This window comes from Scyliorhinus torazame, chromosome 2, assembly GCF_047496885.1.
Source record: "Scyliorhinus torazame isolate Kashiwa2021f chromosome 2, sScyTor2.1, whole genome shotgun sequence".
NCBI lineage: Eukaryota > Metazoa > Chordata > Chondrichthyes > Carcharhiniformes > Scyliorhinidae > Scyliorhinus > Scyliorhinus torazame.
The window spans coordinates 393,041,072-393,055,567 of NC_092708.1; the positions used below are offsets into that span (position 1 = coordinate 393,041,072).

Consider the following 14,496-nt stretch of genomic DNA (forward strand, 5'->3'; position numbering starts at 1 on the left):
TGAGAGAGCAGTTAAGGCAAACTGCTAATTCTTCCTCAAGCTCGCAAAGACATGGAGAAAACGTTCAAAATTTATACAAAAGCTGTATCATTTTACAAAAACAGACCTTGTTCAAAAATGTCAATACAGTCATAACTTCTGACCAAACATGTTGTCATGGAAAGACCCTGTATACTTATTTGCAGTATTTTGTCTTTAGAGACGTGGTCCTATTTTGCTTTCACCTCTGCCCTCATGATGCCTTGACGCAGATGGACCTAGGTCATGAGGAGGTTGTGTTATTAGGACATTCCTAGATCGTGGCTTTGTTATCAGGTTTTACTAAGGTCAGGCACTATTTTCCCTCTTCTGGCCTTGTATGATACGATTATGTGGATTCTTAGCTTTGTCTAGTTTGTCAGGGTCTGGTCTTGGCACTAGCTGACACAGCTTTCTTATACATGGTTACATAAGTTGGCTATTTTTCCCATCATGCTATTGCTGAGTTTGTACACTTTCACACACCTAACCTGCACGTCTTTGGACTGTGGGAGGAAACCGGAGCACCTGGAGGAAGCCCACGCAGGCACGGGGAGAACGTGCAGACTCCGCACAGGTAGAGACCCAGCGGGAAATCGAACCTGGGACCCTGGCGCTGTGAAGCTGCAGTGCTAGCCACGTGTGCTACTGTGCTGCCCTTCATTGAAGGTAATTGAAGACTCGCCGTGGATTGGATAGGATGCTGGATCTCCACGTCGATGTCAGCCTTAGATCAAAGGTGGCTCCCAGGTATGGGAAACGTTCCATGTGCAGGCGGACTTCTCCGTTAATCTCTATGGAGGGAGAGATTGGATCTTGCACTGGGGTGGGTCCTCTTGAGCTTAAGGCTGGTATACTTTGCAAAGGCCTTAGGGATTCTCTTTTGAGAGAGCCGAGATGGCGATGTCATCTGCCTACTGAGATTTCACGAGCGATGTCAGTGTCGCTTTCTTCTTGACTTTCAACTGGTTAAGGTTGAAAGGTTTTCTGTTCAACCTTTAGACGATGTCCACTCCACTGGGAAACTTGTTCTTGACTGGGTGAAGCTTGACTCCAGTCCTGGCCCAAAAGGTTCCTCTCATATTTCCGTCGGTGACATCTACCGACATCGTGTTGTGGAGGAGTCGGTAGATGTTGATAAATTTCTCTGGCCAGCCTGCCTTTGACAGGGTCTTCCGTAGCACTTCCCGTGAGTCTAAAGCCTTGGTCAGATCGATGAAGGTCATGTAGAATGGTTGATGTTGCTACTGCATTTCTCTTGAAGTTGTCATGTCCATTGACCAGCATTTATTGCTCCTCTCTAATTACCCTTGAGAATGTAAGCCTACTTGGGACAATAAAGATTATTATTATTATATTATGATGGTGGTGAGTTGCCTTCTTGAACTGCTGCAATCCAAATGTTGTAAGTACACCCACAGTGCTGTTAGGGAGGGAATTCCAAGATTTGATTTCAGTGACAATGAAGGAACGGCGATATATTCCAAGTCAAGATGGTGAGTGACTTGGGCGGGAACTTACAGGTGGCGGGGTGCCCAGGTAACTGTACCTCTTTCCTTCTAGATGGTGACGTGGGTTTAGAAGGTGCTGCCGTGGAAGCCTTGGTGATTTCCTGCAGTGCATCTTGTAGATGGTACACACGGCCGTCACTGTGTGTCAGTGGTGGAGGGAGCAAATGCTTGTGGATAGGGAGCCAAACAAGCGGGGCTGCTTTGTCCTGGATGGTGTTGAGCTTCTTGAGTGTTCTTGGAGCTCAACTCATCCAGGCAAGTGGAGAGTATTCCACCACACTCCTGATGTGTGCCTTGGAGATGGTGGACAGGATTTGGGGAGTCAGGAGGTGAGTTACCTGCTGCAGGATTCCTAGTCTCCGACCTGCCCTAGTAGCCATAGTATTAATATGGCGAGTCCAGTTTCTGGTCAAGGGTAGCCCCCAGAATGTTGACAATGAAAGGTTCAGTGATGGTAATGCCATTTAATGTCAAGGAGCGATGGTTAAATTCTCTCTTGTTGGAGATGGTAATTGACTGGAACTTGTGTGGCAATACTGTAACTTGCCAACTGTCAGCTGTCAGCCTGAGCCTGGATATTGTCCGGGTCTTGCTGCATTTGGACATTGGCTGCTTCAGTATCTGAGGAGTCGTGAATGGTGCAGAACATTCCATGTGGAATTTGTACATTCTCCCCGTGTCTGGTGGATCTCACGCCCACAACCTGTGCAGGGTAGGTGGGTTGGCCATGCTAATATTGCCCCTGAATTGAAAAAGTTAAAATGATGGAAGGAAGGTCTCACTGATGCAGCTGAAGGTGGTTCATAGGTTATCATTGATTATCATAGAATTTACAGTGCAGAAGGAGGCCATTCGGCCCATCGAGTCTGCACCGGCTCTTGAAAACAGCACCCTACCCAAGGTCAACACCTCCACCCTATCCCCATAACCCAGTAACCCCACCCAACATTAAGGGCAATTTTGGACACTAAGGGCAATTTATCATGGCCAATCCACCTAACCTGCACATCTTTGGACTGTGGGAGGAAACCGGAGCACCCGGAGGAAACCCACGCACACACGGGGAGAATGTGCAGACTCCGCACAGACAGTGACCCAAGCCGGAATCGAACCTGGGACCCTGGAGCTGTGAAGCAATTGTGCTGAACAGAATGCTGACGCTACTCTGAGAAACTCCTGCAGTGATGTCCTTGAACTGTGATCATTGACCTCAAACAACCACAACCATCTTCCTTTGTGCCAGGTATGACTCCAACCAGCGGAGAGTTTTCCCCCTGATTCCCATTGGCTCCAGTTGTGTTAGGCTTCTCTGATACCACATTCAGCCAAATGCTGCCTTGTTTTCCAGGACAGTCACTCTCACATCACCTCTTGAGCTCAGCCCTTCTGCCCACTTTTGGAGCAAGGCTGTAATGAGGCCAGGGGCTGAGTGACCCTGGCAGAACCCAAACTGAGCAAGCCCATTGCTCAGCAAGTGCTGCTTGATAGCACTGTTGATGACCCCTTTCGTCCGTTTACGGCTGATCCAGTGTAAACCTATGGGGCGGTAATTAGCTGGGTTGAACTTGTTCTGTTTCTTGCGTACAGGACATACCTGGGAAACTTCCCACATTGCCGGGTAGATGCCAGTGTTGTAGATGTACTGGAACAGCTTGGCTGGTCTTCAGTACTATTGCCGGAATATTGTCAGGGCCCATAGGCCCATAGCCATTGCAGTATCCAGTGCCTTCAGCTATTACTTGATATTAAGTGGGTGTACCGCACAAAGACTCCGTGAGACGAATAGAGTGAAGTCGTTGAGGCTTTATTAAGCGTGTCTGTTCCCCAGCAGCCCGATAGTAAACTGGCCTGCGGGGGAAGACACCGGCTTCTTATACTTCGCCTTCAGGGCGGAGCTTGAGGTCAACGGCCAACCAGGACCCGGGATCTGTCAGCCAATGACATTAGGGCTTCCAGTCCCACATGACCCCCAATACATACTACCACATTCACCCCTTGTCAAAAATGAACCCGGCGGGGTGATGCTTCGTATGGTGGTAAGGGTTTACAGGGCTGGTCCTGGGAGGATAGAACAGTTACATGGTAGTACAGTATTGGGCAGTTTCGTCCTGTTACAACTATTTACAGAGGGTATAGGAAAAACAAAATGTTCATTGAACAGTCCATCTTTGTTTTACATCGACGCCACGAGTCGGTCGGGCGGTCTGGTCGTCCGTGTCGATCGCCTCGGCCCCGGCGGTGGTGGTGGTGCTTGTACCAGTGTTGTCGCCTCCGGGAGCCGCACGGTTTCAGCTGTCGGTGCAAAGGGGAGGGGGACTGATCCTCCTGGGAAGGGGGCGGTTGGGTTGATGGTGTCGGGGGGGTGTGCGTGGTGCCGGCGGGCGCCAGATCCCGCAGGGAGACCGTGTCCTGTCGGCCGTCGGGGTACTCCACGTAGGCGTACTGGGGGTTTGCGTGGAGGAGGTGAACCCTTTCGACCAACGGGTCCGCCTTATGTGCCCGCACGTGCTTTCGGAGCAGGATGGGTCCTGGGGCCGCCAGCCAGGTCGGCAGCGACGTTCCAGAGGAGGACCTCCTAGGGAAGACAAGGAGACGCTCGTGAGGCGTTTGATTAGTGCTTGTACATAATAACGACCGGATGGAATGGAGAGCGTCCGGGAGGACCTCCTGCCACCGTGAAACTGGGAGATCCCTGGACCGTAGGGCCAGTAGGACGGCCTTCCAGACCGTGCCGTTCTCCCTTTCTACTTGCCCGTTCCCCCGGGGGTTGTAGCTGGTCGTCCTGCTTGAGGCTATGCCCTTGCTGAGCAGGAACTGGCGCAGCTCGTCACTCATGAAAGAGGACCCCCTGTCGCTGTGGACGTATGCGGGGTAACCGAACAGCGTGAAGATGCTGTTCAGGGCTTTAATGACTGTGGCCGCGGTCCTGTCGGAGCAGGGAATGGCAAAAGGGAAGCGGGAGTATTCGTCCACTACATTAAGGAAATATGCGTTGCGGTCGGTGGAGGGGAGGGGCCCTTTGAAATCGAGACTGAGGCGTTCAAAGGGGCGGGAAGCCTTAATCAGGTGCGCTCCATCTGGCCTGAAAAAATGCGGCTTGCATTCCGCGCAGATGTGGCAGTCCCTTGTGACTGTACGGACCTCTTCTAAAGAGTATGGGAGATTGCGGGACTTGATGAAGTGGTAAAACCGAGTGACCCCCGGGTGGCAGAGGTCCTCGTGGAGGGTTTGGAGGCGGTCAATTTGTGCGTTGGCACATGTGCCGCGGGATAGGGCATCGGACGGCTCGTTCAGTTTTCCGGGCCGGTACAAGATCTCATAGTTGAAGGTGGAGAGCTCGATCCTCCACCTTAAGATCTTGTCATTTTTAATTTTGCCCCGCTGTGCATTATCGAACATGAAGGCTACCGACCGTTGGTCAGTGAGGAGAGTGAATCTCCTGCCGGCCAGGTAATGCCTCCAATGTCGCACAGCTTCCACTATGGCTTGGGCTTCCTTTTCCACTGAGGAGTGGCGGATTTCTGAGGCGTGGAGGGTTCGGGAGAAGAAGGCCACGGGTCTGCCCGCTTGGTTAAGGGTAGCCGCTAGAGCTACGTCGGAGGCGTCGCTCTCGACCTGGAAGGGGAGGGACTCGTCGATGGCGCGCATCGTGGCCTTTGCGATGTCCGCTTTGATGCGGCTGAAGGCCTGGCAAGCCTCTGTCGACAGAGGGAAGGTCGTGGTCTGTATGAGGGGGCGGGCCTTGTCTGCGTACTGGGGGACCCACTGGGCGTAGTACGAAAAGAACCCCAGGCAGCGTTTTAGGGCTTTTGGGCAGTGCGGGAGGGGAAATTCCATGAGTGCGCGCATACGTTCGGGGTCGGGGCCTATTATCCCATTGCGCACTATGTAGCCCAGAATGGCTAGCCGATCGGTGCTAAAAACGCACTTGTCCTCGTTGTACGTGAGGTTCAAGGCTTTGGCGGTCTGGAGGAATTTTTGGAGGTTGGCGTCGTGGTCCTGCTGATCGTGGCCGCAGATGGTTACATTGTCGAGGTACGGGAACGTGGCCCGTAACCCATGTTGATCAACCATTCGGTCCATCTCCCGTTGGAAGACCGAGACCCCGTTTGTGACGCCAAAAGGGACCCGTAGGAAATGGTATAATCGCCCGTCTGCCTCGAAGGCTGTGTACTTGCGGTCACTTGGGCGGATGGGGAGCTGATGGTAGGCGGACTTGAGGTCCACGGTGGAGAAGACTTTATACTGGGCAATCCGATTGACCATGTCGGATATGCGGGGGAGAGGGTACGCGTCTAGTTGTGTGTACCTGTTGATGGTCTGGCTATAGTCAATGACCATCCTTTGTTTCTCCCCTGTCTTCACTACTACCACCTGCGCTCTCCAGGGACTATTGCTGGCCTGGATTATGCCCTCCTTTAGTAGCCGCTGGACTTTGGACCGAATGAAGGTCCGGTCCTGGGCGCTGTACCGTCTGCTCCTAGTGGCGACGGGTTTGCAATCCGGGGTGAGGTTCGCAAACAAGGACGGGGGTTGCACCTTGAGGGTAGCGAGGCCGCAGATAGTGAGTGGGGGTATTGGGCCGCCGAATTTAAACGTAAGGCTCTGTAGATTACATTGGAAATCTAATCCCAGCAAGGTGGGGGCACAGAGTTGGGGAAGGACGTTAAGTTTGTAGTTTTTGAATTCCCTCCCCTGTACCGTTAGGGTAACTATGCAGAATCCCTGGATCTGTACGGAGTGGGATTCTGCAGCTAGGCAAATCTTTTGTGCGCTGGGGTAGGTAGTTAAGGAACAGCGTCTTACCGTGTCGGGGTGTATAAAACTTTCCGTGCTCCCGGAGTCGACTAGGCATGGCGTCTTGTGGCCGTTAATTAGGACCGCTGTCGTCGTCGTCTGGAGAGTCCGGGGCCGAGTCTGATCGAGCGTCACCGAAGCGAGCCGTGGTTGTAGTAGTGGGGTGAGGTCCGTTGTTGCCGTCCAAGATGGCGTCGGGGATGGACAAAATGGCCACCCCCATACATCGCACGTGGCTGGGGGGTCACAAGATGGCGTCGGGGTGGACAAAATGGCCGCCCCCATGCGTCGTACAGGTCGGGGGCGGTCCAAGATGGCGGCGCCCCTCCTCCCCTTGTGGTGGTCGGGACCCAAAATGGCGGCGTCTGCGGGTCGCACAACGGCGCCCCTCCTCCCCTCGTGGTCGTCGGGACCCAAAATGGCGGCGTCTGCGGGTCGCACATGGTGTGCTGGGGGGTCTGGGGAGCGCTAGGACCGCGCGGAGTTCCCTCACTGCGAGCGCCAGGGCCGCGGGCGCTAGGACCGCGCGGAGCTCCCTCGCCGGGGACAGCGGTGGTCGGGGCCCAAGTCGGCGCCGCCGGCGGGTCAGGCGTGGGGCCGCGAGTGCAAGGAGCGCGAGGAGCTCCCTCACCGGGGACAGCGGTGGTCGGGGTCCAAGTAGGTGGCGCCGGCGGGTCAGGCGTGGGGCGCGGGACGGGGGTGAGGGTGGCGTTCGGGACGCGAAAAACCCCTTCCTCTCCGTGGAGAGTGTTGGCCGGGACCCAAAGCGGGAGCGCCGGCGGCGGGTCGTACATGGGCTGCGGGGAGCGGGGTTGGGGAGCGTAGGCGGCGTGCAGGGCTCCCAGTTCTCCCGGGACCGCGGTGGTCGGGACCCAGAGCGGCTGCGCCTGCGGGTCGTACAAGGCGTGCTGGGGGGGTTGGGAGGCATAGACTGCTTGTAGGGCTCCCTGTGGCCCCGGGACGGCGGCGACCTCGCGGGATCGGCACACCACCGCATAATGGCCCTTTTTCCCGCAGCTTTTGCAGATGGCTGCGCGGGCCGGACAGCGCTGTCGGGGGTGCTTCGCCTGGCCGCAGAAATAACAGCGGGCGCCCCCGGTGCGACTCGGCGTTTGGACTGCGCAAGCCTGTGGGGTGTCCGGGGGGGGGGGGGGCGGTAGGGGGTTTGCCGCGACGGGTACGTACGGGGCCCAATGGCCTGTCGCGCGGTCGGGGCCGTAGGCGCGGGTATTACGCGCGGCCACGTCTAGGGAGGCTGCTAGGGCCCGGGCCTCTGAGAGTCCTAGCGACTCTTTTTCTTGAAGTTTTTGGCGGATTTGGGAGGATTGCATACCTGCCACAAAAGCGTCGCGCATTAACATGTCCGTATGTTCATTTGCATTCACCGACGGGCAGCTGCAGGCTCGTCCCAAAATCAGCAGCGCGGCGTAGAACTCGTCCATCGATTCTCCGGGAGCTTGCCGTCTTGTCGCGAGCTGGTAGCGAGCGTAGATTTGGTTAACTGGGCGAACGTAGAGATTTCTCAGTGCTGTGAACGCCGTCTGGAAATCGTCGGTGTCTTCAATGAGGGTGAAAATCTCCATGCTCACCCTCGAGTGCAGGACCTGCAGTTTTTGTTCGTCTGAGACTCGGCCTGTGGTCGATCTGATGTAGGCCTCGAAGCAAGTCTGCCAGTGTTTGAAGGCTGCTGCCGCATTCACTGCGTGGGGGCTGATCCTCAGGCATTCTGGAATGATCCTGAGCTCCATAGTCCTTTTTAGGCACGCTTAATAAATTGTAGCGCACAAAGACTCCATGAGACGAATAGAGTGAAGTCGATGAGGCTTTATTAAGCGTGTCTGTTCCCCAGCAGCCCGATAGTAAACTGGCCTGCGGGGGAAGACACCGGCTTCTTATACTTCGCCTTCAGGGCGGAGCTTGAGGTCAACGGCCAACCAGGACCCGGGATCTGTCAGCCAATGACATTAGGGCTTCCAGTCCCACATGACCCCCAATACATACTACCACAGTGGGATGGATTGAATTGGCTGGGAGACTGGCATCTGGAATGGTGGGGACCTCCAGAGGAGATCGATCATCCACTTGGCACTGATGGCTGAAGGTTGTTGCGAATGCTGCACCCTCATCTTTTGCACCAGTATCTTAGGCTCCCCCATACATAGATACGTAGAACATACAGTGCAGAAGGAGGCCATTCGGCCCATCGAGTCGGCACCGACCCACTTAAGCCCACACTTCCACCCTATCCCCATAACCCCATCTAACCTTTTTTTGGGGCACTAAGGATACTAAGGGCAATTTATCATGTCCAATCCACCTAACCTGCACTGTGGGAGGAAACCGGAGCACCCGGAGGAAACCCACGCAGACACGGGGAGAACGTGCCGACTCCGCACAGACAGTGACCCAGCGGGGAATCGAACCTGGGACCCTGGCACTGCGAAGCCACAATGCTAGCCACGTGTGCTACCGTGCTGCCCACATCATTGACGATGGGAATATTTGTGGAGCTTCCTCCTCCAGTGAGTTGTTTAACTGTGCACCACCATTCAGGACTGGGTGTGGCAGTACTCCAGGGCTTAGAGCTGATCCTTTGGTTGTGGGATCGCTTAGCTCTGTCCATCACTTGCTGTTTATGCTGTTTGGCATGCAAGAAATCCTGTGTTGTCGCTTTGCCAGGTTAACACCTAATTTTCGGTAAGCCTGGTGTTGCCCCTGGCATGCTCTCCTGCTCTCTTCAGGAGGTTCCCAGAGTCACAGGGACCATTTGCATGAAGGGGGCTGGCACTGTGTTTTTTATCGAAGTTAGCGCCTGGCTCTATCCAGGAGTCGGTTTGGAGTCGGTTGCAATCCTTTGAATATTAATGTCCCTCCTAACATAGGTGGCACTCAATAAAAGCAAATTACAATATATAGCACCTTCACCGTGAGAAACTATGGAAAGATGCTTCACAAAAGTGTAAATCAGAATCATAATTGGCACTGTAAGACCTCCCTTTTTTGTGTAAACGTCTCTACTCTTGATATCAATCGCACACAACTTGGGACGCTGTGAAGCACCTTTGTTAATTCCCTAAACAACTGTACATACAATGGCACTGGTTGCTTAGGAATCCCATGAACTGAGGTTCATCTGATGTGGTCAGTCCTTCAGCGGGTCTCCCAGCGTGACTTCAGAAAGTGGCTGTGGCAGACCATTACCTCCAGAAACTGCCCTGACCTGTCTGTCTGCATGTGTGTTTGTGTGTCTGTCTGCATGTGTGTCTGTGTGTGTGTGTGTGTGTCTGTCTGTTTAGTTGAAACTGTCTTAATTTTTAAAAGTTAAAAAAAAAATTAAAAACGATGACTTTGGTTCAAAGGTCTTCTTCGTAACTCCATCTTCTTACCCCCAGAAAACAAACTCTGCCCACAGGACCCCACCAAAACCATCTTACACTTATTGATGTGAAAGAAAGAAAAGCAGTTACACGATTAAACACAATTAATACAAGACTATTGGGCAGCACGGTAGCATTGTGGTTAGCACTGTTGCTTCACAGCGCCAGAGTACCAGGTTCGATTCCCGACTGGGTCACTGTCTGTGCGGAGTCTGCACAGGACCCCGTGTCTGCGTGGGTTTCCTCCGGGTGCTCCGGTTTCCTCCCACAGTCCAAAGATGCGGGTTAGGTGGATTGGCCATGCCAAATTGCCCTTAGTGTCCAAAATTGCCCTTAGTGTTGGGTGGGGTTACTGGGTTATGGGGATAGGGTGGAGGTGTGGACCTTGGGTAGGTTGCTCTTTCCAAGAGCCGGTGCAGACTCGATGGGCCGAATGGCCTCCCTCTGCACTGCAAATTCTATCTATGAAATTATGCATTGGCCGACAGCACTGAGCTACAAAAGGTGACATTAGGACAGATTGTCAAGGAGGTTGCTGTTAAAGGGGGTCCTGAAGGAGGAGTGGGAGGTGAGCAGGTTTAGGGAGGAGCAGCAATCATGCCCACCAATTCTGAAACAAAGCCAAGGCGACCAAATGCTGCATCTTACAATACTAACACCCTCAACAAACTTAATGCAACTCTAATACCTTGATAGCTACTCAACATTGAAAGGTAATGCAACAAAATAACCATTCAAAAGGTTTTGTGGCTGAACATCTCCAACCCCACTTTGCCCGAAACCTGTACCTCTTGATTCCCTCAGCGTTCAAAAATCTATCGTTCTCAGTCTTGAATATTGTTACGGATAGGAGGTGTGGGGTTAAATTAAACCGCATTAATTTCTCCTCTCACTACTCGTCGAGGAACAGAAAGGTATTTTGTTTCCCTCTTTATAAGCAGCAATGTATTTCCCAACCCCTCCATTTTTATGTAATTCAATTTTCTATGAATAACCTAAGAGCAAACTCAAGATAGGATGAACTCAAAGGGTTAGTTTATTTGCACACTCTAAAATATGGAAAGGAGAGTTGCAATGTCACCCCTTGCATTTATACAATAGCAAATGGATAGAGGGACAACCGTTTTGCAGCACAGATATTACAGAGAAAATAAATATTGTTTTAGGTGATCCAGAGTCCAGGTAGGTATTCCTTCACAGAGGTCAGTGGATTGAAAAGCAATGCTGTATAATTCACTTTTCTAGTGGTGCTGACTTCACACAATGAGGTGGGCACACAGAAAAGAGTCAATCTTGTAGGCGATAGTTCTGAATTTCCACCAGATGCAGTGTGGATGGGGCCAGGTAGTCCACCTGGGAAGAACCTCGTGTCTGTGAGTCTAATAGTCAGATGGTAAAGAGGAGACTGAACTCTTCAGCTCAGTACAGCAGTATTATTTGTACTCAAGCCAGAGGCCTATATCAGATGATCCCCCCAGTCCTCCATTTGGTCTCTAACAAAGGATATGTATTCATTGTTTGGGTACCATAGAGTTTCGAAAATTGCTAAATGTCTCAGCTCTTTCAAATTGGCTGAGCAGACTATTGCCTCCTTCTGGCCACTCTGGGTTTTTAAATATAGATGGCCTTTGTATAACTCCCATTGAAGCTGGACCTTACAATCCCCAGGTGATCATTAGAGGCTCCTCACAGATAATGAGATGTGAGATTTTCCAGCACTTTTGTTCTGGAGTCATGGAAAGATGGGCGCGATTCTCTCCTACCCGGCGGGGCGGGGGGTCCTGGCGGGATGGAGTGGCGTGAACCACTCCGGCACCGGGCCGCCCCAAAGGTGCGGATTTCTCCACACCTTTAGGGGCCAAGCCCTCACCTTTAGGGGCTCGGCCCGCGTCGGAGTGGTTGCCGTCCCGCCGGCTGCCGTGGAAGGCCTTTGGCGCAACGCCAGCCGGGGCCGAAGGGACTCCGCCGGCCGGCGGAAGTCCGCGCATGCACGGGAGCGTCAGCGGCTGCTGACGTCATCCCCGCGCATGCGCGGCGGAGGGGGGTCACCTCCGCGTCGGCCATCACGGAGGCTATGGCCAACGCGGAGGGGATAGAGTGCCCCCACGGCACAGGCCCGCCCGCGGATCGGTGGGCCCCGATCGCGAGCCAGGCCACCATGGGGGCCCCCCCCGGGGCCAGATCGCCCCAGGGAGGTGGTTTGATTCACGTTGGCGGGACCAGCATTACAGCAGCGGGACTTCGGCCCATCGCGGGCCGGAGAATCGCCGGGGGGGGGGGTGGCGCTGACCGGCGCGGCGCGATTTCCGCCCCCGCCGAATCTCCGAGGGGGGGGGGCGTGATTCACGCCGCCGTCCGGCGATTCTCCGACCCGGCGGGTTGTCGGAGAATCCCGCCCACGGGTTCAGGCATTTTAAAGATTATTCAGCCAAGTTTTAAATTTTGAAATGGCAATGAGGATACCTCTATATATTGTGTAAAAATATAGTGTGTGGTCTTAATCCCTCATGAATATACTCAACGGCAAACATCCAGCATTATCTGAGGTAGTGAGTTCCAGAGATTCAGATCTGCAAGTGAAGAAATTTCCCCTTGCCTTAGTCCTTAATGGCTGACTCCTTGGCCGGAATTCTCCGCCACCGGGATTCTCTGTTCCCGCTGGCAGTGTACCCACCCCCTGCCCCCCCCCCCCCCCCCCCCCCCCCGCTGGTTTCCATTGACAAGCGGCGGGAACAGAGAATCCCGCTGTCAGGAAATGGTACACCGCCACGAATGGCTGGGGGAGCGGAGAATCCATCTCCTTATCTCAAGAAATGATTATTGCGGTAGCCATGATCCCATGGTATATAGTTCTGGTAGCATTCAGTGTCTGCGCTTACACGTGAAGCAGCACTCTTTAGGTGAGAGTTACAGTGGGTAAGTCTTTGCATACATTTCTCCTCCATTTGTCACTCACTTATTTCTTGATCCTCTCAATAGAATGATTCATGCTTCGTTCAACATTCCATCAACCTGTGGATTTTTCCAAGTGCCTATATCTTGATATTCTGCCTGGGCCTGCCTGTAAACTGTGTCGCCCTTTATGCAGCCTACAAGCAAGTGAAACGCAAGAATGAGCTTGGAGTGTACCTCTTCAATCTAACCCTGGCTGACCTGCTGTACATACTAACGTTGCCATTCTGGATCGATTTCACTGTGCACAAAGACGACTGGCGAGCTGGCAACACAATGTGCCAGATCTGCTCATTTTTGACCCAGACCAATTTGTATGCCAGCTCCGTCTTCTTGTGTTGTATCTCTTTCGACCGATATCTCGGGGTGGTTCACCCCCTGCAGATGACTCGAGTCCGCACTATGCGAGCTGCGATCCTAATTAGCTGCTTCGTCTGGGCCAGCCAGTCAGCTTTCAATCTTGAGTTGTTGATCGAGTCAGAGGTTGACAAAGACACCGACCGTCACATCTTGTGTTATGACATCTACCCGATCGAGCCTTGGAAGGCCAAGCTGAACTATTTCAGGATAACCTTTGGCTTCCTGATCCCGCTCGTTCTGATCGTCGCCTTCCACTGCAGAATTTACAACGCGCTGAGGGACAATGTGGCCACTCTTCAGCACGAGAAGAGAAGGGCGGCGCAGCTGATGCTGGGCATCACGGTGGGCTTCACCGTCTGCTTCACCCCTTTCCATGCCATGCTCTTGGTCCGGAGCATCATGGAGAAAAACTGTGACGTTGCAAATTCCATCTTCATCCCTTACCGATTATCGGTCGCTCTGGTCTCCTTAAATTGCATTCTGGACCCCATCCTGTACTGTTTTGTGAGTGAGCTATCACGCAGGGATATCCTGTTGTTCACCTTGCGACGGAGCGAGACCAGGGCCAATGAAGTCAGCAATAATCAGATACGCAATATGTCAGCCACAATAATACTTTAATTTTTAATAAAACAGACAATGCTGAAAATACTTGGCCGGCCAGGTGGTCTTTGGGGGAAGTGAAACGGTTAACATTTCAGGAAGACTGAACTGGAAGAAGTTAGAGATTTAACAGTTTTTAAGAAAGTTCAAAGTTGGGAAAAAGGAGGGTTCGGAGGAGAAAGCATCGATAGATTCCAACGTGAGTTAAGATTGAAGAATAAAAATCAGTATATTAACAGGTCAAATGTTCTGTCCATTGGTTGATAATTCTGCAAACATGAAAGGAATTGTTGGATTCAACCCTTGAATAACCAGGTTAAGGCCCAGAATCCCAATTGTAACAAAGGTAACATTTGTCTTGCTCAGTCCTAGGAACCAATAGGTCTGCCCGTTTACCATCTCAGTTGCCTGCCCAGAAAGCTGTTTGTTTCGCACTGCTTGTGCCTGCTCTCCTCCATAAGCACGGTATAATTCATCAAGTTGCAAAGTTTTCAAACCTCTGGGAGGGCGAATGACGTATCCTCACCCATCCTGTTCAAATCATTTCATAACCCATTAAAACAACTGAAGCTACTACCTGTTTATTTACATCCCTGATGCAGTAAAATATCTATTAGTGTCACAAATAGGTTTACATTAACACTGCAATGAAGTTACTGGGAAAAGCCGCTAGTCGCCACACTCCGGCGCCCGTTCGGGTACACAGAGGGAGAATTCAGAATGTCCAAATCACCTAACCAGCACGTCTTTTGGGACGTATGGGAGTAAACCGGAGCACCCGGAGGAATCCCACGCAGACACGGGGAGAACGTGCAGACTCCGCACAGTGACCCAATTCGGGAATCGAACCCAGGTCCCCTGGCGCTGTGAAGCAACAA

General features: G+C 52.7%; 1 protein-coding gene across 1 annotated transcript; it reads left to right on the forward strand.

Annotated features, from left to right (window-relative positions):
* Window positions 1-737: 737 nt before the first annotated feature.
* LOC140385635 (psychosine receptor-like) lies at window positions 738-13,816 on the forward strand. The gene is made up of 3 exons (XM_072467986.1): window positions 738-768; window positions 1,021-1,145; window positions 12,683-13,816. The coding sequence occupies exons 1-3, from the start codon at window positions 738-740 to the stop codon at window positions 13,634-13,636; spliced, it is 1,110 nt and encodes a 369-aa protein (XP_072324087.1). The 3' UTR covers window positions 13,637-13,816.
* Window positions 13,817-14,496: the final 680 nt, after the last annotated feature.